The sequence below is a fragment of the Papio anubis genome, unplaced genomic scaffold, assembly GCF_008728515.1.
Source record: "Papio anubis isolate 15944 unplaced genomic scaffold, Panubis1.0 scaffold37, whole genome shotgun sequence".
NCBI classification, from domain to species: domain Eukaryota; kingdom Metazoa; phylum Chordata; class Mammalia; order Primates; family Cercopithecidae; genus Papio; species Papio anubis.
Window position 1 is genome coordinate 270,006 of NW_022163852.1, and position 25,110 is coordinate 295,115.

Genomic DNA, 25,110 nt, shown 5'->3' on the forward strand with positions numbered 1-25,110 from the left:
ATTCAACAAGAAATGCCCTCCATCCTTGGAATTGCCTGTACCTTTTTGGTCCTTCTCTGGTAGGCGAAGGCAATATCCTGTCTCTGTGCATTGCTGCGGTTGGTCAAAATGTTGACAATGGTGACCTCATCCACACCTACGGAAATACAAGTTGTTAATCGTTACTCAACCATATACTCTAGTGTTTTGGGCTTACACAGAAGGTGTCAAGCAGAGTTTTTCAAACTGAAGTTTCTATACTGTTTTTCAAACGGAAATACCAAGACACCAAGATTGTTCCAGCTCTTTTGTCAGCATCCTCTACCCAATGTGTACACTCTCTTTCCTTTTTTTCCTGAGAGCCTCAAACCTCAAGCTTAAATGGACCTTTTAAATATTTGTGGTTTAAAAACTATTTTATTCATAAATTGGTTTCTGGAATCAACAGTAGGAGGTGCATATGTGGGGCTCTGGCAGTCAGATGGAACAACAGAGATTTAGTAGGATTTTAAATGAAGGTCCCCAAATTGCCATTTAACTTGGGATTTAATAGAGAGTAACTGCAAACTGAATTAACAGAGATAATTATTTATATTTATTGCAGGATTATGGCTATATAAGCTGCTAGGTATAATTTCTATGATTATAAAAACTGTCATGACAAATGAGTCAGATTTAATATGGCAGTTGTATTTTCATAGCATAATTGATTAATGCAATCATACTTATTGAAGACAAAATTGTTTTGTAAGGAAAATAAACGTTCCACTGCTTTTAATCTTCAATAGGCAATTTTAATAATCAATTTTATAACTTTATTAAAAAGAGTAAGTGTTTTAATCTAAATTAAATCTAAATTGGGAGTTTTGAAGTGCCACTAAAATATTTTAGTACCTATTTTAACTGGAACATGTGTATTTACAAAGATAAGCAATGCCTTCTGGTGTCTGAAAGTTTCCAATTTTATATCAGAAATACTCCTAACATGCCACTTAACTTAAGAAAGCAGAGTTTGTAAATTCAGAATGTGAAAAGTCTCTCTCCTGACTGATTATTAACTTTGTCTAATAAAAGAAAGAGTCTTTGCCATAACCGGATAAGTAATTCTTGGGTGAGAGAATAGAGTCACTAAACCTATAAGGTCACTTGCAAACTACAAATGGCTTGGCCTGAAGAAAATCAGAGGAGTCCTGAAGAAACAGAAAGGTCAAAACTGTAATGCTTGAGACAAAAACAAACAGCAGATTGACAGAGGAAGTATTTTCACTTCCCAAGTGTGTCAGATCAAAAAGTATAAAGTTAGAATTTCTGGGTATAAAAATAAATAACTTTTTAAAATGTATCTGCTCTTTTCAAAGCAAGTCCATATCAATATGCTGGCTATCTTAACTGTAGCATCTATAACTTTAGCTCTGATTTTTAGAGTAGCCAAGGTAAACATAGAAATCCAATTGCTGGATATGAGATTCAGCTTCAAAGATGCTTATTTCAGCACTGTACATAATATTGAAAAGTAAAGTTAGGAAAAACACCTGTGTCCAATAAAAGGCTGATTAAATGTTCTTTTTTCCATATAATGGGATACTATGCAGTCATTTTAAATGATGGCATAGAAGTATTAAATAATGTTGGAAAATATCCACAATAGAGGTACTGTTAAAAAAAAAAAAAAAGGTTGCAAAGCAGTATGCTCAGTATACTCTCATTTTTGTCAAATGTGTATGTATGTATAAGAAAATATCTAGACATCTCTATATCAAAATTGTAATAGTTATCATCTGAGTGTTGGGATTATATATAATTTTAAATTTTCTTTCTTTTGATTATCTGTACTTTCAAAGTTCATCATAATGACCATAAATGGGTTTTTTTAAATACCCAGCGAGTGGCAGGCAGTCATTTCTCTAGAATCAACTAGTGACTTCACTTCAAGAGAGTCCCTGTATAGCTCTAAATACTTCAGTTAGAAGAAAACACAGTATGCATAATAATTAGGAATTACATCTATATAATTCTCTTCAGTTTCCAAACATCGTAAGACAAGTTATCTTATTTAATCCTCATAACAACCAAGTGGGGATAGTGACTTTTCTATTTCATAAGCGGAGGCTCTAAGGCTCAGAGTGACTGCAGCCCATCCCCGCATGTGTTGTGTGTGTGAACATTTGTTCTCCCGGGGTCTCAGCTTCTATATTGGCACAAGTAAGGAGGCTTGAACAATGACCCCCAAATTCTGCTTCCAGAAAACACTAATGGATATAATTTTTAACTTATATTTTGTTTCAATTAGGAACAGGCAGAGGAGATTAATTCAAAGACTCTAAAATATCCACAAAGTGGACATAGGCCCGGGCTGCTGGGCATGCATGCCTACCCACACATGTGTTCGCTTGTTTGCTCTCTTGCTCTGTCTCTCAAAATTCTATGACTCTAGCTTTATATCAGGAAAACCACTTGCTTATTAATGTGTTTTGCTTTGTACTTAATTTTATTACCCACCAACTGAAAATGTCACAAAACACAATTCTATCCTCTAACCTCAATTCTAATACTTTCAGAAGTCAACCTAGGGGCGGCTGGCCTGAATGCACACCAAGAACACTGACCCATGAAAAAGTATTCTCTCTTAAAAACAAATGCAAAGTCTGTGTTTGGGTCAGAATGTGGTTCCCGGCCTACCTGCATTAAAATCACATGAAGCATTTATTACAAACACAGTCCCTTGGGCCCTACCTGAGAACTAGTAAGTAAGCTCTCTAGAACTTGGGACCCAGGAAGCAGCACTTCAACAAGCTCCCCAGTAATTCTTTATTTGAGAATCACCAACAGAAAATGATAACCACGGGTGGGAAATGGAAACGTCTTGAGAAATCTACCTATCTAAAAGACTTCTGTGTTACTTCTACCAACTGCTTTTGTGAGGTACAGGGTCGACTACAATTTTAGGGAAAGAAGTGCTTACTTCTGTCCAAACAACCCAGGTAAGAAGTAATATCTAAAGAGCTCACTCCACAAGCTGCGATGCAGTCCCGCACTCTTAGTCAACGAAACAGCTTTCTGCCTTTCTTTCCATAGCAGCTAAGTGTCCAGCCAGCAGAGATAGAATTTAATCCAATTACTGGAAATCCCCATAAAGAGCCTGGGTGGTTAACCTGAATCTTACCTAGGAGGCAGCAACAACCATAGTCTGAAGGAATCGAAATGTATTTTACCTAAATTATTTACCAAGCTAACAGCCAGCTGAGAGGCAGTATCTAACGTGCTGGGACTTTACAAGTGAACAGCCGTAATGCATTGCACAAGTGCTAACGCCACTAACTACAAGGAAATGAAATGGAGGCTATTTCTGCAAGTAGAAGACTCCCGTTCCACCGCCCTGCCCAAGAACCTCACCTGCATCACCTATTTCTCCCATACCATTGTCTGCATGTTTCAAACTGAACTGGAAAGAGGAAAAAATCATGAAGCCAGGATCAGCTGCCTAGTCAAAGCCACTTAAGTCATGTCCTACATTGCAATACCAAATACATGCATCTTCAAATGGGACTGAACCATCTTATCTCTAGAACACTGCTGCTTCCTCTTGCCCTGCTATTGTAATTGGTGAGGCCATTTATTCCTGTGAAAAATTATTCAGTACAGGTTGAGGCTGCAAAGGTCATCCGGTTACTCACCATGTCTACCCAGGATGCAACTGAAGGACTCAGACGGAACCTCGAATACTTATGTCAGCACAATCATCATCAACAATGCACAGCCAGTGCCAGGACACCAGAAAAGCTCTAAATTCAATATAGTGCCAGATGCCCGGGAGATGGGGCTCTGCCTTCCCTGATTTATACTCTCTGACCTGTCGTGTTCCAGTGCTTAAGGAAGTGTTTGCTGGGCGGAAGGGCCCAGGGTCTAAAGAAACTGTGTGGGTGGGGCAAGGGCATAAAGAAGAAACAGAAAACCTGAATAACACTTCCTTTTCCATCCTCTTCCTCCTGTGTCTGATATGAGTGATCACAAAGTCATCTAAGCAAAGGCTCTCCACAGGGAAGAGTGATGTGGGTACGGTGATCCCACAGAATGTGGATGAAAACATGAATTCTGTAATTCAGGCAGATGTTTTACAATTTTTTTTCAAAACTAATAGAAGTTACACTTTTCCAACATTGGTGAGGAACCAAGACACAAACGTATTTGGCTCCTGATGGGAAACAGCACAAGGAAGTCTTTAAGCATTTACTCCTTGAACAAAAATAGTCAGCTAATCTAATTAGCTAACTACAACAATATTTTCAACACTTGGATCATGGGCACCCCAGAGGTCAGTCACTGTTCCAAATGCCAGTTAATCTGAAGCAACAGCTTTGCCAAGGGAATGCCATGGGGAGGCGCTGCTGACAGCAGGGTGCCAGGAGAAACCTGGGGGTCCTGGGTCCTATAAATCATTTACCGTATTTTCCAAGCATAGAGAACATTGGCAGTTTAAAATGATGGCTGCATCCAAAACCACAAAATCAGCCTCCTGGAGTTTCCTCCTCCTCTCGGCGAGTGGAAACCCCAAGTCAGCTCCAGCGCCTGGCATTCCATGGAAAATGTGTGTCTTTATTGTCCATGGCAAGGCACCAACAGCCGTTCTGAACAGGATGCTGACTCACATCTGCCGAGACACACTGAATGCACAAAGAAAATGGATTTCATTTGTGTTTGATGAAGGTCTCAGGAGGGTGGGGGCTGACTTGGAAAACAAAGGAAAACTGTCCAGATCCTCTCCTTACCTATATTATGGGGAAGACCACGACTTAAGATTACTGAGCATACAAGTATCAAAGCTGAGAAAAAAATCATCTTTACAAAAAGAAGGTCAGAGGCATGCCACAAAGACAGGACAGCGCCACAGAGCTATGGGTGTGTACATGTGGACATAGTTCATTTATTATAATAATAGTAACCTTTTGCCTTATTATTATAATAATAGTAACCTTGTGGCTCACGCCTGTAATCCTAGCACTTTGGGAGGTCAAGGTGGGCGGATCACGAGGTCAGGAGTTTGAGATCAGCCTGACCAACATGGAGAAACCCCGTCTCTACTAAAAATACAAAATTAGCCAGGTGTGGTGGTGCACGCCTGTAATCCTAGCTACTCGGGAGGCTGAGGCAGGAGAATCGCTTGAACCCAGGAGGCGGAGGTTGCAGTGAGCTGAGATCGTGCCATTGCACTCCAGCCTGGGCAACGAGAGCGAAACTCCATCTCAAAATAATAATAACTTTTTACTAGGCACCTACTATGTGCCAGGCATTTTTATCAGATGCCCATATTCTATCATGTAATTCTCACCACACCTATCTAAGGTGGGTGCCACTGTCATCCCGGTTGTACTAATGAGGAAACCAATGCTCACAGAAGGCAGAGACTCGCTCAAGGTCACACAAGCAAGACACTTGCGGGGCTGAGATTCAAACCAGGACTAAAGACCTTGGGTCACTGCACTGGGCAACTCTGCCTCCTGTGATAGAAAATTATGCAAAACTTGAAAATAAAGCAAGAGGAAGACAGCATATCCTCCAGGTATGTGCTGAAGCACTATCTCACAGACCCAAAGACTCATGCTCAAGGGACCTGTCTTACCTGACATGCTACTTTCTACTGATTTGGGCATACACTCTGCAGGGTTACATGTTAACTTGTAGATTGTGGTCCAGTAGAAAGGATAACCCCAAAGGCTGTGGCTTCACTGCCCTATAGAACATGAATGGTCTTGTATCCAGCTCAACAAGCTTTCTTTTTTTTTTTAAACAGGGTCTCTCACTCTGTTGACCAGGCTGGAGCACAGTGGTACAACCATGGCTCACTGTAGCCTCGACCTCCTGGGCCCAAATGATCCTCCTGCCTCAGCCTCCTGAGTAGCTGGAAGCACAGGCACTCACCACCAACGCCCAGCTAATTTTTAAAAATGTTTTTTAGAGATGAGGTCTCCCTTTGTTGCCCAGGCTCTCCTGCCTGCTAGGATTACAGACAAGAGCCACTACACCCAGCCTGGCACAACAATCTTATTCCAACATTCTTTTCTCAACACTTACCAACATCCAGTATCTCAAATTCCCTCTGAACCAGCCTTACCTCAATGTGTTAAATAAATGTTTAATACATGTTTATCCTATGAGTCAAGTCTGTACCTTTTTAAAATTATACTCTGATACTTTTTCATACCACGCTCCACCATCTAGCTCCTATAAAGGATATGGGACAATAATGTGTCAAATGTGTAGAGAACTGGGCTGAAATTTTTACATACAAATGCACTTACACTTGGTAATCTGTAGGTAATGATTTTCCACCTGGTAATAATGCATGGCCACTAAAGGGATAACCCAGCTGAGGTTTTTTTCAACAGAAAGAGCTAGAAGACTCTCTTCTGAGGAGAGACATTACTAACTCGGCAGAGGGAGGTAGGCCTTCCCAACAAGCCTAGTATGCCAGCCAGTCACCCACCTACTGGGATAAATTTTAGGGAAAGAAAAGCTCCCCTCTAGCCATAGGACTACCCAAAGCACCTTCACCATGGTGCTGGCTGGCCCGGAACCCCTGCTATCAAAGTTGCCCCTCTGGGTCATCCAGCACAAGCGAGCACTGTCTCCAGAGCGTCTCTCACCAAGACAGGACACCCAGCTGGCTGACAGATGCCAGGGGAGGCCTCTAGATAAGTAGCAGCCACAATGTAGTGCTCTGGAAACTCCATGGGACTCAGACCTGTGAGATCCTGGGGCACATGAGTTCCCTCCCTAGGCCTAGGTATCTCACCCCATAGAACAGAGATATGATAATACTTATTTTACCAGAAGGCAGAAAAGACTGGCTGAGTTAACATCTAGAAACACATCTACTGCCTTCATTCAGCTTCTCTGTCACAAGCCTGGCCCCTGCTTGCATTTGAATATCTATCTGAAATATGGGGCAAAGAAAGAGAACATTTTTGCCATTGGCACACATGGATGAGTAGTCCAGTTACACAACAAACTCTGGCAGCTGCCGAGAGACGGGAGAGAAAGTACACTTTGCACAGGGTGAAAGGAGACAGGGGAGTTTGGTGCCTCTCCCAAGTCTGGCACGGCTGGGGCACACAGTCCCAACTCAGGGAAAGCAGGGTTTACCTAAGTGCCTAAGAAGTGGTTTTGGTCCAAAAATCAAATTTCTTCTTTTTCCATTCTGCTTTGATCTCACTTCAACTGAGTTCCTTAGAAAGGATTTAAGGTATCAATGTCTTGGTAATCTCACCGGCTACTTTAATCATCTAGAACCTTGTCTGCCTTCCATGCAGAATTATATTTCTGAAATAAGCTACAAGACCAGCAGGAAAACACAAAGTATACCACTGCTCAAAATCCAAATCAAATCGTCAGTGAAGGAACACACATAAAATGCAAGCACTGTATTGTGCCCCGTTACTCCGTCAGCCTCATGGGACAGAAAATAAAAAAATGTGAACAGATGCGAGAGAAACCAACATAGCCACCCTTAACTCCCTTGACAGTGGAGAACTTTCTTGGCGTTGCTGACACCAGATTAGAATCCAGTTACGGCCATTGTCCCTGGGTGAAACTGGTATTTGGATTTCCTCAGGGAAAAGAGGTAACAGTTTTTTAAAAAAAAAAAAAAAAAAAAAAAAAAACGAAAGAGCTGAAGAGAGGCAGGTGATGAAAACTGATGCCTACAATTAGAAAAGCTCCAGGGACTCCTTTTCCAGTGTTTGATAGCTACCTGGCTCGGGTCTGGCACCTACATAGCTACATAGACAAATATCATTACAGAGAAAATCTGTGCTGGCGGAGTCAGAGTGGCTGTGACTCAGCACTGGCCTCTTTGTTCCCAGCACTGCTGTAAGATGAGAACTCAGTCTAAAGTAAACTTGAACACAGAGAGAAAGGCCTCAGCAACTGGGAAGGGTCCATTCCCTTCCAGGAGGGTGAGAGGGCCCTGGGCTACACGAGTCACAGAAGAGCTCACACTCAGACCTATTCTTGGTTTAGCTCCTCACTTGCAGCCCTGTGTTAGAGGAGAGAGGCTACTTTTCCCAGCCAGTCTGCCTCCTAGCGCCCTTAAGAGAATATGTTTCTAATTGTTCTGCTCAGCCAAATGAATATACCTGGTGTGCAGGTGAAACCAAAAATATCCATCCTGGCGTGTTCTGCAGTGGCGTGGGATGTTAGTCTTTTGGCCACAGAAATCTTAAGCAGTTCTATTTTAAAACTATAAGAAAAAAATAAGTGCAAAACTTGGTGCAGTTATGCTTCCATACTTGTGCTTCTGAGAAAGGGGGGAAAAAATCACCGGCTTTTGCATCCCTTCCGGAGAACACAAATACTGCTAAAATCAAAACTGGCAATAATAACAGGGCAACTCATTACCCTCCCCTTCCAGAGAGAGACCAAAGCTGTACCAGTTTATTGGCACTTACGCTAACTCTGGGGTTGTGCTGCTGCTAATTACAATCTATTTTCTGGAGTCTAGATTCATCCTTTTCTAATTTAGCTGACTTTCCTTTCTAGTTATTTGGACCCATATGGTAAACCATTCACAGCTGTGTTGTACACGCCACAGTATATATTTAACCCAAGGCCAATCTAAACCAAGAGACTCCTACAGATTAAGTCTCAGCAACCTCTTGTTAATTAAGCAGTATTACTACTTTTGCATGACTTTACTCAGTTTCTAACTAGACATAAATTAAGGTAAGTCGTCGTACAGTCTACCTCAAGCCGGCGCATACACAAAACAATCCTGCATTTGGTTTAGGCAGCATAGGCAAAAAATACTGAGATGCCTTCAAATTAGAAACAAAGCAGACTTATTTTGATTTTAGGAGTATTGTGCTTCTCCCCCCTTCTCATAAGCACAATATGTAGAGTATGATGAGAACACAGACCAAAAAATAGCTGGTTCTGCCTTCTCAGAAAAAGCTTGTTGATGCTGTGCACTGGCCCGGACCGAGAGATGAGTGGGAACTGTGGGATGTTTGAGGTGGGGAGGAAGGAGGCTGCATGCTCCTCAAAGAACAAAGGCAGAGGCGTGCTCCGTAGAGGGCCGTGAACAGAGCTAGAGATGAAGCTACAAACATATTCTATAGGCCGGGCGCCGTGGCTCACGCCCTTAATCCCAGCACTTTGGGAGGCTGAGGCGGGTGAATCACGAGGTTTAGAAGATCAAGACCATCCTGGCTAACACCGTGAAACCCCATCTCTACTAAAAAAATCCAAAAAAAATTAGCCTGGCTTGGTGGCGGGTGCCTGTAGTCCCAGCTACTCGGGAGGCTGAGGCAGGAGAATGGCGTGAACCCGGGGGGCGGAGCTTGCAGTGAGCTGAGATCCGGCCACTGCACTCCAGCCTGGGCGACAGAGCGAGACTCCGTCTCAAAAAAAAGAAAGATACTCTGTAAAGGCTGAAGCAGGGAGGTCCCTTAGAAGACAGATGCCATAGGCCGGGCATGGTGGCTCATGCCTGTAATTCTAGCACTTTGGGAGGCCGAGGCAAGTGGATCACCTGAGGTGAGGAGCTCAAGACCAGCATGACCAACACAGAGAAACCCCATCTCTATTAAAAATGAAAAAAAAAAAAAAATTAGCTGGGCGTGGTGGCACGTGCCTGTAATCCCAGCTACTTGGGAGGCTGAGGCAGGAGAATCGCTTGAACCCAGAAGGCACAGGTTGCAGTGAGCCGAGATTGTGCACTGCACTCCAGCCTGGGCAACAAGAGCAAAACTCCATCTCAAAGAAAAAAAAAAAAAAGATACCGTAACAGCTCACAGGAGAGGAGTGACAAGAGTTAGGGGAAGGGGTGAATAAGAGCCGCTTCCCAAGCACTGGAAAGTGATCCAGGACGGTTTTTTTTGTTTTCGTCTGCACACCTGGAGGTATATTCATTCAGGTGAGCGCAGCAATTAGGAATATATTCTCTCGAGGGTGCCAGGAGGCAGCCTGGCTGAGAAAAGTAGTCTCTCTTCTCTAACAGAGGGCTGTAAGTGAGGAGCTAAACCAAGAGGAGCAGGTGTGACTGACAGCTCATCTGTGAGAACAGCCTTCATGACTCCTGCAGCCATGCCCTGGCCATGGCAGGCAGTGCTCCCCAACAGGTCTCTGACCAGCTCTGCCCTCCTAGCCATCATCCCACTCCAGGCCTGCTCCTGTGCACCATCCATGTACTCAACAGCAGCTGATTAAGACTCCTCCAAGGTGGCCTGCTCCCAGCTCTTCTTCCTGAGAGTCCACAGACCACAGGGAAATCAATGGAATGTCACATGGAGTGGGTAACATCCCGGCACACTCACATACACATGTAGACATATGGCTACCCCCAACTAGGAGAGAAAGAGGCCCAGACAGTCATCGTCACATGGTCCTTTGGCTTTTGTTTCTATCAACACTTGAGGTTTATACTGTGTCCTTTGATGTCAAGGAAACACCAACTACTTAGTATTGTGTCTTCCCGAGGAAGGGTTTGAGGTGGGAGTGGGGCCAAGGTGTGGTATAAGCTTCTTAATGACACTTAAGGTAAAAGGCATTCTAAAAAAAGAAGGTAAGATCTTAATTAGCTCATTTTTAAGTGGTTTTAGTTATCCAGTATCTAATAATATCAACGAGAAGGAGAAAAGAACAAAAGGGTTGTTATCCTTTCCAATGAATGACTTCATTTTTGTTTTTAATTAAGTTTACTGCCTTCCGCTATGAAAGTAATACAGGTCATCATAGAAAATTTGCAAAATACAGAAATACAGAATATACTGAAAGCACAAGAAAGGAAAAGGATCAATTGCCCACAATTCCATATACAGGCATACCTCAGAGATACTACTGGTTCGGATCCAGATCATCACAATAAAGCAAATATAGCAACAATGTAAGTCACACAAATTTTTTGGTTTCCCAATGCATACAAAAGTGTGACTATATTATATTATATTATATTATGTAATAGCATTATGTGTAAAAACAATACATACCTAAATTTAAAAAATACTTTTATTTCTAAAAAATGCTGGCACAGATACATAAAGTGAATAGCATTGTCACAAACCTTCAATTTGTAAAAACTACAATATCTACAAAGTGCAGTAAAGGAAGCACCATGAAGTGAGGTACATCTGTTTCCATTGCTAATGCCTTTTTTCTTTTTTGATTAAAAGAAATCGTAGGCCAGGCACGGTGGCTCACACCTGTAATCCCAGCACCGTGGGAGGCCAAGGCAGGAGGATCACATGAGGTCAGGAGTTCGAGAGGAGCCTGGCCAACATGGTGAAACCCTATCTCTACTAAAAATACAAAAATCAGCCAGGTGTCATGGTGAACGCCTGTGGTCCCAGCTACTCAAGAGGCTGAAACAGGAGAATTGGTTGAACCCCGGAGGGTTCTGTCAGGAGGCAGAGGTTGCAGTGAGTCAAGATCGTGCCACTGCACTCCAGCCTGGGTGACAGAGTAAGACTCCACCTCAAAAAGAAAAAAAAGAAAAAAAATCGTTGTGGTTGTGATCACATAGCATATACTATTCCATTTCCATTTCTTGATGCAACTGACACATTTAAGGTGAATGGATGTTAAAATGAGTGTTAGGGAAGTTACTGTGGTGATGGCTGCACAACTCTGCAAATACACTACTAAAAACACTGAAATGTACACTTTATATAGGCAAATCATATGGCAGATGAACTGTATCTCAACAAAGATGTTGAAAATTATTGACAAACTTTATTTTTCCTATCTACGTTCTGCAGACATTCTATGTAATACAGGGAGTTACACATTATTTATGTACTACAGTTTTACTTAATCATTTACTTAATGATTATAGGGAAGTATACCTCAAGACACACTTCCCAAATAAAAGATGTATCTGGTTTTTCACTATCATAACCAATGCTAATATCAACACTGAGCTCTTACGAATGTCATATTCTTTCTTCGCAATAGTTTCCTAAAAGGATTTAGGGTTTTAACAATGCCAACAATCTAGAAATTATTTTAAAGGACCAATGGACTTGCAAAACCTAGTTACTCTCTAAAATCATTAAGCATCAAAAATAAGTTAAGTAGGCCAGGTGCGGTGTCTCACGCCTGTAATCCCAGCACTTTGGGAGGCTGAGGTCGGTGGATCACTTGAGGCCAGGAGTTTGAGATTAGCCTGGCCAAGATGGCAAAACCCTGCCTCTACTAAAAATACAAAAATTAGCTGGGCATGGAGGCACATGCCTATACTCCCAGCTAATTGGGAGGCTGAGGCACGAGAGTAGCTTGAACCGGGGAAGCAGAAGTTGCAGTGAGCTGAGATTGTGCCACTGCACTCCAGCCTGGTGACAAAGTAAGACTCTGTCTTAAATATATATATATATATACACACACACACACATATATATATATATATATGTAAACAAATAAATAAGCCAGGAGCGGTGGCTCACATCTGTAATCCCAGCACTTTGGGAGGCCAAGGCGGGTGGATCACAACGTCAGGAGTTCCACACCAGCCTGGCCAAGACAGTGCAACGCCCTCTCTACTAAAAATACAAAAATTAGCCAGGCGTGGTGGTGCACACCTGTAATCCCAGCTACTCGGGAGGCTGAGGCAGAGAACTCCTTGAACCCGGGAGGCAGAAGTTGCAGTGAGCCAAAATCACACCACTGCACTCCAGCCCAGGTGACAGGGTGAGACTCTGTCTCAAAAAAATAAATGAATAAAAATAAAATAAATAAAAAGTGGTCCTAAGTGAAACTCACTGGACATTAAGTCTGGGGGGGGGAAAAAAAAGGGAGATGGGGAATCTAAAGCTAGACCACAAATATGAGACTTAATAGAAAGTCATTAAGACCACAGACGCACAATGTTTTTCATATCTGAAAATAATTCAAGGCAATGAAAAAAATCCACTCCTCACAGGTGGGTGCTACATCATGGTGCCTAAGAACACAGGCCTAGGGGTGGACAGAGCTGTGTTCAAATCCCAGTTTGATCCAAGGCCAAAAGACCTCAGGCATACTAATCCTGACTTAAATCACCCAAAAACTGGGGATGACAGAATACTACATCAGAGGTTACTTTGAAGTTCACCTAAGATAAATGTTCCTGAAGTGCTTGGTGCAATATCTGCCCACAATGAACATTTCATAAATAGTTGCAATGATGATAATGATAATGTCAGCTGCTTTTGATCAAACTGGAATGTTGGAATCTAAGCCTTAGCCCTCCAGACGTTTCTGTCTAAAAACTAGAGTATTTTTCTACTAACTCCAAAAGGGCCTGAAGGTATTTTTATTACCATGAGAGTTTCAGCTGTGACCAGAGTTCATTTGCGCAATCTTTACATTCCAGTGCACTAAGTGCTTTCTCACGCAGGGACAAAAGAAGTCTTTGTCCCATGCTTGGGAAAAGCACCATCTTTGCTAGATGAGTTAACTGCTAAACTTAGGGTTGCTGCAATGGCATGTTGGGAAACCACATGAATCTAGGCACATCTAAATAGTGAAGTAGCATGGGTTTTAGGAAAGCAGACCACAAGGAGGTGGATGTGCATGTGTGTGCATGTGTGTGTGTGTTTTAAGGTAACATATTTTGAGTACCATCTATATGCCAGGCATCGTGCTAAATGCTTCATACTTCACAACAATCCCGTGAGGTGGGAACTTTGATTAGCGCCCCTTTATAGGCAAGGAAACTCAGTCTTATCAGTTCCATGTTTTCCGAGTCAGATGGCTAATGAGTGAGCTGTGGAGCCAGCATTTGAACCTGGGCTCACACACGTTCTCATCCACTATGCTCCACTGACTGGAACTGACTGTAGTGAAACAAGCCCTGCAGATTGTAGTTTAATTTTCTGATTAGTAACTTTTGGCAAGAATGGTCATTTAAAAGCACCAAAAAAAAAAAAAAAAAAAGATTGGGCTGGGCGAGATGGCTCCACCTATAATCCCAACACGTTGGGCGGCGGAGGCAGGCGGATCACCTGAGGTCAGGAGTTTGAGACCAGGCTGACCAACATGGAGAAACCCTGTCTCTACTAAAAACACAAAATTAGCTGGGCATGGTGGTGTGTGCCTGTAATCCCCGCTACTAGGGAGGCTGAAGCAGGAGAATTGCTTGAATCCAAGAGGCAGAGGTTGCGGTGAGCCGAGATCACGCCATTGCACTCCAGCCTAGGCAACAAGAACGAAACTCCATCTCAAAAAAAAAAAAAAGAGATTTTTTTTTTGTTAAAAGTCTAATTTGGATGCTTCATTATTCTGCCCTCAGCTGTGCAGACAGTCATCTGGGGGGTGGTCCACAGCAACCACACAGAACATAAGGCTTCCCTGAGGCAGATGATGCAAATAAATCCTCACATCTTGTTAGAACCATAGAAGGTTAAATGGATTTTTCTACTCTCCTTCCTGTCTCTGGAAACAAGGTCACCAGATTCTACACAGTTTTAGGAAAGGTGACCATACAATGTATCCTCCAAAATAAGACAGTTCTGAGAGTGCAAGGTGCACTATTAGTAAATACGCCGGCATAAACCAGGACATCATCCTAGTTACAGGTTCCCAGGTCATCCTGGTTGAGGTTTCTCAGTCTTTCAATGAACCGTTTGTGAACTGTCTAAGTCTGTCAGTAAGCTAAAACGCTGTACATAGAAGAGAAAAATGTGACATGGCTCTTTACCCGGGGTATGAACCAGCAGCAGCTCTAATTGTGCTGGGTCATGTCTGTATCCCAATCTGGCCTCATGGTGAAAGGAAGTGCTTTATCCAAGGGGGGAAAAGTGGAGAATCACAAAAGTCACCACAAGAACTGCAATATTTTTCAGGGGATGGGGCAACCCCAAGGATTGCTTCATTAATATAAGCCCAGAAAGTCTGAACATCCTATTTTGTAGACCCAGAAAACAATATAATGACCATAAGAAGCTCTTCCTCAACCCTAACCCATTGGCACTTTGTTTTATTTCAAGAGGAGGGTTTTTATGCCTCCTGGTCTTCTCTTACTCATCCTAGAACTTGAGGAAATATACTCATTCTGACAGCTCTTCTAATTCCAGCTCCAGGCCTAAGGAGCAGCAGAACTTATAGGGGTTTAAAAAAGTCTGAATTTTTCACTCTCTAGATCAATCTAAGAGCAATGCAGTAAGATTTTCCCAGCATTTTTCCAGCAAATGTAATTAAATTCAAGGGAACTTGGAACAAGAAGTGCCCTTAGGGACCACCACGACCAACTTTTTCCTTGCAGAAGAGGGACTGAAGCCTCAAAGTGAAGAGCTGCACCCAAACGCATACCCCTAGGACCAGATCTGGCTCCCAGACTGATTTCCTTTAACCACTACTTGGTTTAAATACTATCTCATGTTGTAGATCTCGCCAAAGAAAGTGGGGGGTAGGGGAGGAAAGAAAGGAAGGGAGGGAGGAAAGAAAGAATGGGAGGGAAGGGAGGGAGGGAGGAAGGGCAGGAAGGAGGGAGAAAGAGAAAGAAGGAGAGAAGGAAGAAAGGGAGAAAGGAGGGAAGGAGAGAAGGAAAAAGAAAGAAAGAAAGGAAGGAGGGAAGGAAGGAAAGGAGGCATGGGTTGAGCCAGGTCTGGATCCACTCCATTAAAGCTCAATGACAATTTCAAATTACCAATGTATGGCAATTTGAGGGAGAATAAAGAGACAACCAAAAATGTCTCAGTAAGACCCTGACAAGAGGAGGACAAATGTATCACCTACCTTTGGTCTTGATGGCTGTTTCAATGTTCAAAGCATCCCGCTCAGCATCAAAGTTGGTGTAGGCTTTGACTGACCCATATGCACTTGGGGGTGTAGAGTGCTGAGGTTAAAAGATAAACATACTCAAATGACACACATTTAAAATTCTCTTGTCGAAATAACAATTCCTGTTTTCCTATTGTTTCATTTAACAATTCAAATCATTCTCATACTAAGTAACTAGGTAGGTATTAACACACCATCACACTTCATGCAAGTAATTTCATTTTTTCTAATAATAATTCTTCAAAGGCTCAGCTAGTTTAGAATATGCTGTCTCAATTTCAACTTTTCATCTTACTTTTCATGAGAGCTCAAAAGTAGAGAATGCAAAGCTGGAGACCTGAAGCCACTATTTACTCAGGAAGGCTCTGAAGACCATTATACTGGGCTGGCAACAATTTGAAATAAGCTGAAAATATGGAAATGCCTCAATGATAAGAGTGTTTAGTCAAGTTCCTGCTACAGGCGCACGAATTTCTAGTGGGCTAGTGTTGCTGAGCTTACAATGCAGATCAATGATGGAAGCAGCTTCTTCCGCCTCTTTACTTTGGTCACCACTGTGGCACCAAAGTGGTCTGACCAGACGGCCCACATCCTCCCTGTGTTTCCTCCCCTCTCTCCTCTGTATCCTTCCCTCTGCCTTCGTTAACACCATTCCTTCTGCGTACCACCCTCCACTCTTGCTAAGATTTCTTATTGCCTTTTAAACCACACCCTCCTCCTTTCCCAATGCTTTTCTTTTCTTTTTTTTTTTCTTTTCTTAGGTAGGATCTCACTCTGTTGCCCATGCTAAAGTGCAGTGGTGTGATCATCGCTCATTGCAGCCTCAACCTCCTGGGCTCAGGTGATCCTCCCACATCAGCCTCCTGAGTATCTGGGATTACAGGCACCCGCCACCACACCGGGCTAATTTTTTCATTTTTTTTAGAGATGGGATTTCTCCATGTTGCCCAGGCTGCTCTTGAACTCCTGGGCTCCAGTGATCTTCCCATTTTGGCCTCCCAAAGTGCTGGGGTTACAGGTGTGAGCCACCACGCCCAGCCTCTGAGTGCTTTTCAAAGCTCATTATCCTTCCTGATCTGACAGGTGGGAATCTCTCCCATTCCAGATTGAGGTAAGGACAATGGCATGCTTCTACATCAGTTCTCCTTTCAAGGTATGAACTTCCCTCCTTCTTTGAAATGCTCTTACAGTTTTCCCTCTCCCTCCTACCCAGTCCCAAAGCAAAGGGCAGACAAAGAGGATGGACAATCTAGTTGTGGTTGGCTGATGGCTGGTGGAGGCAGCATCACTGCCCACCCTCAACATCAAGACTCCCATCCTACAACCCACCGCAACTCCCCCGCACATAATGCCCATATAATGTGATGACTTGGCCTTGGTGCAGTTTCTGTAAAGAGTGAAAAGGCCAAGATCCCTGAGTTACTTCTCCACCCACAGGCAACACATTATAAACCACCCAGCACCCACCACATTCCATTTTATTAGCACTCAGACTGTACAGGTGAGCAACTAAGATGCCTTCCTCCTAGATGTCTCCCAGGACAGGCCAGAAATCTAAGTTCAGTATTTGACAAATGTTTCCAAATGCACTTGTGAAGACTATCTTGGCCAAATATTAAATCCAGTTAATATTTGTAACTTTGACATGCAATGCATTATCAAAGTATGTTCCATCTAATTTCACCACGTAAACTTTCCAGTAAGATGAACTTGATGACACGGAGCACACATTCCGGAAAAAGGCAAAGTGCTATTTTGAAATGCTCAGTGTGTTTGCTGTGGTAGCTATAAAATGTGGATGAAACCTAAGGAAAAACATTTTCCCATTTATTAAGAGTGCCATCAGTTATTTACAAGGCAGGCAGTCCAGCCATTGAGCCACATCACATATGACTGCATTCACCAGGAGATACGTTGTCTTGTTCCAAAAACAGTGAGTAGGGAAAAGGTTTGTGTCATCTTACAGTGCCTCTGGAAATGAAATTAAATAGAGAATTGAACCTATTACCTATAAAATCCACTTGTCTGAAATCAAATTAGTGAGGCAAAGTTGAGTTATCTTTTCTTTCCTTAAAATACTGGGGAACATGTGACATTTTCTATTTCTGCCCCACCTCTCCACACATAGAAATATACTAAAGTAGAGTAACTTCAGAGGCTACACGAAAAGCCCTCTTATAAAACCTGATAGCAAAAACAATCTAAGGCCATTAGAGAAACAAATTATTTAGCACCTGAATTTGTCAGACCTCAACATGCAGTTTGTATTACTGTCAAAAAGAGCATGCACAAGTTTCAAGAAGAAAAAAGACTTTTAAAAAAACTCTATAGGCTTTATTTACACTCCATACAACCTGTGCTTTCACAGGCTCCACTAATTTGAACATTTTGATGGCAAGTACCATGAACAATACAGAGGGTCTTGTACCATGTGACCCAAGTCACTGTCAACCTCTGTTGAGTGATACATTGCATTTTAATTTCAATCAAAGCATATTTTGAAAGATCTGTCAGATATGGCTATAAACCAGCATTAGTGCTGAGTTTGTATAAAAGCCATTTCTGCCAAGATGACCTGGAAGATGTATAGTGTCATTAGTTATTTTACATATTCACAATTTATATTCCACTTGATTCTAAAAGTATTTGAAATAATTTTATTTCACATATAGCTTAAATTTTTTAATTGTAAAAAAAAGAAACAAATGCAACAGAATGTCTAGGTTCACATATTTCCTATGAAAGAAAATTCAATTTAGTTCTGAACTCCCTAATAGTCAAAGTAAAAAAGGAAACAAATGAATTATAACAATTTCATTATATTCTTGGTTTTTTTTTTTTTTTTTTTTTTGAGACGGAGTCTCGCGCTGTGTCACCCAGGCTGGAGTGCAGTGGCGCGATCTCGGCTCACTGCAAGCTCCGCCTCCCAGGTTCACGCCATTCTCCTGCCTCAGCCTCCGAGTAGCTGGGACTACAGGCGCCCGCCACCACATATTCTTGGTTTTTTAAAAGAAATATCCTTGCCGGGCATGGTGGCTCAAGCCTGTAATCCCAGCACTTTGGGGGGCCGAGACGGGTGGATCACAAGGTCAGGAGATCGAGACCATCCTGGCTAACACGGTGAAACCCCGTCTCTACTAAAAAATACAAAAAACTAGCCGGGTGAGGCAGCGGGCCATCCTGGCCAACACTGGGAAAACCCAGTCTCAACTGAAAATACAAAAATTAGCTGGGTGTGGCAGTGCGCGCCTGTAGTCCCAGCTACTCGCAGGAGAATCGCTTGAATCCGGGAGGTAGAGGTTGCAGTGAGCCGAGATCGTGCCACTACACTCCAGCCTAGCGACAGTGTGAGACTCTGTCTCAAAAAATAAATGAATAAATAAATAAAAGTATAAGCCCTCATCTGGAATAACTTCCTGGACACTGTAAGAAATCCAAAAGATGCAGAATTATTTTTGATATGGCTGTGGCTTATGCCAACCAGTAATACAATCCCAGGACATGACATTAAAAGTCATGTATCATCGTAACAATTATTACCAATGACATGTTAAGTATGGCAGAATAAAATTCCAGCCATTCCAGTGTCACTAATTCTGTCCAATTTTAATGTGAGGCCAAGAAAAGTTTCCAGTGCCATGATATTTCCTTCAAATTGAACTACTAGGAACAGCTGAAGTACTGAGAAAGAGGAGAACCAAATGATGACTGTCTGAAACGTCCCCATCTTCCTTAGATGTACAAGGAAAGAGAGTAACATAGTTATCCAGAGATGTCCAACTTGCAAAAATTACATAAAGTGAAACTCATATACTTACATCACCCTCCAAGCTGAGCTTGCACAGGATTTCATGAACAGTAGACATTTTGAAGGAAGCTGGAAAAAAAGTACATCAAAAAGTCTTTATGAAGAGGCTTTCCTTTACTCTGAAGCACAGCGATTCATTATGCTAATTTCTACTCCTTGGACCATTTCATCTGAGGATATTAGAGTATTTTTTGCAAATAGATGCAATTCTCATCTTATGATTGAAAAAAACTAAAGCTCAGAGATGGTCTGCCTTGGGTTGGGATGGACTACTAAACTAGCCAGTCTTTCTCTTCCTCTGTGTAAACAGAACCTGGGGAGACTGATTTGTGAATACAAAAACAAAATGTTCCCCGTGGCTAATGCAACCTGTTCAGACAGGATAAAACTGAGACTTCTACTTCTCATAAAAGGTGATGGGCTTGCCAAACCAGCCACTACTTCTATATTTCTCATAAGTAATTAAATATATTGAGAAGGACCTGAAAGCTACAACGTGAATTGAAATTAGTAGCATTTTCATGTTGCCCTAATTCTTAATTGGAACCTTTATTATTACCCATAATTACTTTCTTAGTCCAATGATACTTGGAAGATATTAAAGTATTTATGAGAAAGACGATGGACAGATTTTCTGACCTTAACTCATTCCATAAAGAATTGAATCTGTTGTATTTAAGATTCGAAATGGCTGAAATGAAGTCATCTTCTTCCAGTTAATATACTTAATGGGGCAGCAAAACGACAGCCTGATGAATCGGCTTTCCAGCTTTGCAATCAAACAGTTCTCGGAACTGATACGCCCAATCCCTGCCGATAAGGAGTGCTCAATTGGTGGTAAATTATCTCAACAGAGACAAGACAGGTCATCAACACAATCACCCCAAAAATAAAGAAAATAAAGCAGAGCTGCGTCCTGAAATAGACAGGAATGCCATTTAAATTGCAGCGACTCCTGCTTTGGTCTCTTTTTCCTTAATATTCTTTGATCAAGGAAACTGCACACATGCAAATTCAGCTTTCTATTCTCTTCAGTTTGCTTAGTCTAAGTATTTTCATAAAACTGGTTTGGCGAGAGTATTTGACATTGATATTTGCTAACTTATAGGAACATTTTGGACTAAGCAGATCCCAGGCCTGGTGTGGGAAGAAAGTGGGGAAATGTAAGAGGAGAGGATTTGACTAGTTGTGATGAAGGATGTATTTTTGCAAGATTCTCATTCCTGGGCTCTCCCCTAGACTACTCCTCTCTTCTTGATGCTCACAGAAGCTTTTTATGCACAGTGAAGTCAGTCAAAGACCTTCCACTTCCCTCACACTCACAACTCTCAGACAGCCTCCCCACCCCAATCTGTCCCACCGATGGGGTATAATGCTGGTTTGTAAAAAGTATTGCTCTAGAAATAAACTGGTACATTCAGACATGAAATATTATTCAGCACTGAAAAGAAATGAGCCACCAAGCCATGAAAAGACACTGAGGAACCTAAATTGCACATTGCTAAGTGAAAGAAGCCAACTGAAAAGGTAACATAGTGCAGAGTTCCAACTTCACACCATTCTGGGAAAGGCAAAATTACGGGGACAGCAAAAAGATCAGGGATTCAGGGGAGGAGGAAATGAATACGTAGAGCAAAGAGGATTATTAAGGCAGTGAAATGATTCTATATGATACTGTAATGGTGTATGCATGCCATATATTTGTCAAAATCCATGTACAACACTAACAGTGAATGCTAATGTAAATTACGGACTTCGAGTGATAATGATGTGTCAATGTAAGTCCATCAGCGCTAACAAATGTACCACCCTGATACAGGATGTCGACAGTAGAGGCTATACGTGTGTGGGAACAGGGGAACATGGGCATTCTTTGTATTTTCCATTCAACTTTGCCATGAACCTAAAACTTTCCTAAAAATGAAGACAATCGGCCGGGTGCAGTGGCTCACACCTGTAATCCCAGCACTTTGGGAGGCTGAGGCAGGCAGATCACAAGGTCAGGAGATAGAGACCAGCCTGGCCAACATGGTGAAACCTAGTCTCTACTAAAAATACAAAAATTAGCCGGGCCTGGTGGTGGGTGCCTGTAATCCCAGCTACTCAGGAGGCTGAGACAGAAGAATAGCTTAAAACCAGAAGGCAGAGGCTGCAGTGAGCCGAGATCATACCACTGCACTCCAGCTTGGGCAACAAGAGCAAAACACTGTCTCAAACAAACAAACAAAAAAAATAAAGACCATTTTAAAAAGTCTTGCTCTGTGGCAGAACCATCCAATACAGCAGCCACCAGCCTCATGTGGCTACAAAGGATCTGAAATGTGGTCAGTTCAAACTGAGATGTGCTGTAAGTGTAAAGGACATACTGAAATTTGAAGACATAGTATGAAAAAACTATATAAAATCTCTCATTTATAATTTCTTTCTTGGTAAAGGCAGGGTCTATGCTATGTTGCCCAGGCTGGTCTCGGACTCCTAGCCTCAAGTGATCCAAGTGCTGAGATTACGGGCATAAACCATTGTGTCCAGCCCAATAATTTATATATTGATCATATATTACAATTACAACTATGGTATCTTGAGTATATCTTATTTCCATTTAATTTCACCCATTTATTTTGCCTTTTTTTAATGTAGGTACTAGAAAATTTTCAATATAGGAAGCTCTCGTTCTATTTCTATTGAGTAGTACTGGTCCAGAGGATCTCAGAGAGCCGTAACCCAATCTTAATCCCAAAACCTTTGTAACAGCCACAAGTTTGAGTCTTCTTGACTTTTTTTCTTTTTTTCTCCTTTTTTCTTTTTTTAATGTTTCAGTAGAGACAGGGTCCCACTATGTTGCCCAGGCTGGTCTTGAATTCCTGGGCTCAAGCAATCCCTCCCGCCTTAGCCTGCCAAATCCCTGGGATTACAGGGTGAGCCACCACGCCCAGCCCTTTTTTTTTTTTTTTTTTGAGACAGGGTTTCTCTCTCTGTCACCCAGGCTGAAGTGCAGTGGTGCAATCATAGTTCACTGCAGCCTTAATCTCCAGGGCTCAAGAGATCTTCCTGCCTCAGCCTCCCAAGTAGCTGGGACTACAGGTGTGTGCCACTACACCTGGCTTTTTTTTTTTTCTTTCTTTTTTTTCAGTAGAGATAATGTCACGTTATGTTGCCCAGGCTGACAGTCTTCTTGACAGAGCAAGAAATCTCCAACTTCAACATGAACCAAGAAACATTCTAGAGGGTCTCATCAGCATCCCTCAGCCCGAGAATTACCAAAGCAGAGTGAAATTCCTATTCCTAGGACTCACATCAAACCACCCAAGCCCTGGCCTTAACTATCACCCCTGGACTCAGTCAGAACTGGACCAGGTCTGCAGCAGGGGAGAAACTGTTGTCATCTGCCGTGCAGAATTCTAGTCTCTACCGTAAACAGGCAAGAAATAAAAAATAAAAAATGTCAAACGTAAAACAAAAGCAAAAACAGAGGACCAGCAAGTCAGAGTTGCAAACAGAGTTGTTTCCACTTAGTATAGATTAAATTCCACTTTTTATGAAATTAGGTACCTCACATCAGTTCTGATGTTTAAAAATCTCAACTAGGCCGGGCGCTGTGGCTCAAGCCTGTAATCCCAGCACTTTGGGAGGCCGAGACGGGCGGATCACGAGGTCAGGAGATCGAGACCATCCTGGCTAATACGGTGAAACCCCGTCTCTATTAAGAAATACAAAAAAACTAGCCGGGCGAGGTGGCAGGCGCCTGTAGTCCCAGCTACTCGGGAGGCGGAGGCCGGAGAATGGTGTGAACCTGGGAGGCAGAGCTTGCAGTGAGCTGAGATCCGGCCACTGCACTCCAGCCTGGGTGACAGAGCGAGACTCCGTCTCAAAAAAAAAAAGAAAATCTCAACTAGAGACACCGTAACTTTTCACTGTGTTGTTCTTTCAAGCTGTCTTTCAAGCTCTGAGCTTTGTAGACTGCTGCCTACCCGGCTCCCACATGGGACTCCCCAGTACTGTGCAGATCAAACACAATCTGATAGGCTTCTTTACACCCTCCATTCATGTTAATTCTTCTCCCACAGCCACAACACCTTGAGACTGTTAAAAGCCCCACAAATCTTCCTTTCGGTTTCACCTTCACAACGGTGCTGCTCTTCCATCAAATTAGTCCTGCATGCCACCATCAACTAACTCTATTTAATCTTGTCAAAATCGTTCAACATCATTCGAAATCAGTCCTCCAGCAGAGCCCAGCCTTCAAAGATGAGCATCAGAATCCAGCCTCAGTTCCCTCTGTTCACTCCCCAGCTAAAGTAGACTAGGGCCAAAGTGGGACTTGCCTGTCCACAGTCACCACCACTTTAGTATCTGCTCCAACAGGGTCACCATGACCCCTACTCCACAGAACTCTATCTTGCCTTTCAGGGCCAGGGCACTTTTTGATACCACTTAATTCATCCATTCGGCAGAAATGTTTTAAGTGCCCTACACGTGCCAAGTATTCAAATGGCAAATGTATAGGTACAATTCACAGCAGTAGAGAGTATATGGTTGACCTCATCTTCCCTGCGTAGTCCCAGTCCCCCTACAGATTTAAGAGTATCTTTACATAATGTAGGTGCTAAATCAACTTGAAAACAATGAGTTGCTATTTTGCATAACATTTATATTATTTATAACCATTCTGCAGAAAAAAGACACACAAACATCACAATAACCACAAAGTCACACTTAGCACAAAGCAGTATCTATGAAACGTGACATTATCCCACGCAGGTGCCTTTTGTATCCATATAAATATTTCCTACTTCATGCGAGTTTAATGGCAAACATTTTTACCCTAGAAATAAAAGATGGCCTCTTTCCTCCCATGCCGATAGCCTTCCAGAAAACACGGTGAACATTCCTAAAACCTACTGCACTTTCTATAAGAAGTGTGGCAAGCACCAACCCCACCAAATGGCCCAGTACCAGGACTCCCTGTATGCCCAAGGGAAAGCGGCATTATGACAAGAAGCAGAGTGACTATGGTGGGCAGACTAAGCCAATTTTCTGGAAAATGGCTAAAACTACAAAGGAGGTTGTGCTGAGGCTTGAGTGTGCTGAGCCCATCTGCAGATCTAAGAAAATGCTGGCTGTGAAGACATGCGAACATTTTCAACTGGGAGGACATCACAAAAGAAAGGGCCAAGTGATCCAGTTCTAAGCGTCATCTTTTGTTTTATTATGAGGACAATAAAATCTTGAGGTCCAAAAAACAAAATAAAAAGAAATAAAATACAGTGCTTGCTTCACCACTCCATCAAATCCCCTAGCAATGCAAAGTCATTTTGCATATGATCAAATATTGCGAAGTTGGCTTTGCGATGTGCGATTCACTGTTTGTTAAAACATTAGTCTAATATAGTATATTTGACTAATGAGAATTTGTCAGTGTGCTGCTATCCTTGAAAGCAGGAAAAGGAAGTCTTGGCAGTGCTACTGTAGGTTACAAACACTGGTAATACTGAAGGAATTAATCAACGAACCCATACCAAGCACATGCTGAGCCTGCAAAATATGAAAGGATACAAAAGACACTTATAAAACTG

The 25,110-nt window shown here is 42.3% G+C and overlaps 1 protein-coding gene across 1 annotated transcript in view; it reads right to left on the reverse strand.

Annotated features, from left to right (window-relative positions):
- The window catches only part of LOC101001180 (annexin A2), a 49,320-nt gene that overhangs the window by 16,353 nt on the left and 7,857 nt on the right, over positions 1 to 25,110 (reverse strand). The window contains exons 2-4 of the mRNA XM_003901005.4: positions 19,548 to 19,606; positions 15,685 to 15,784; positions 42 to 136 (exon numbers count right to left, since the gene is read on the reverse strand). Of these exons, the coding sequence (XP_003901054.1) occupies positions 42 to 136; positions 15,685 to 15,784; positions 19,548 to 19,595 (243 nt within the window). The 5' untranslated portion in view covers positions 19,596 to 19,606. The remainder of the gene's footprint in view (positions 1 to 41; positions 137 to 15,684; positions 15,785 to 19,547; positions 19,607 to 25,110) is intronic.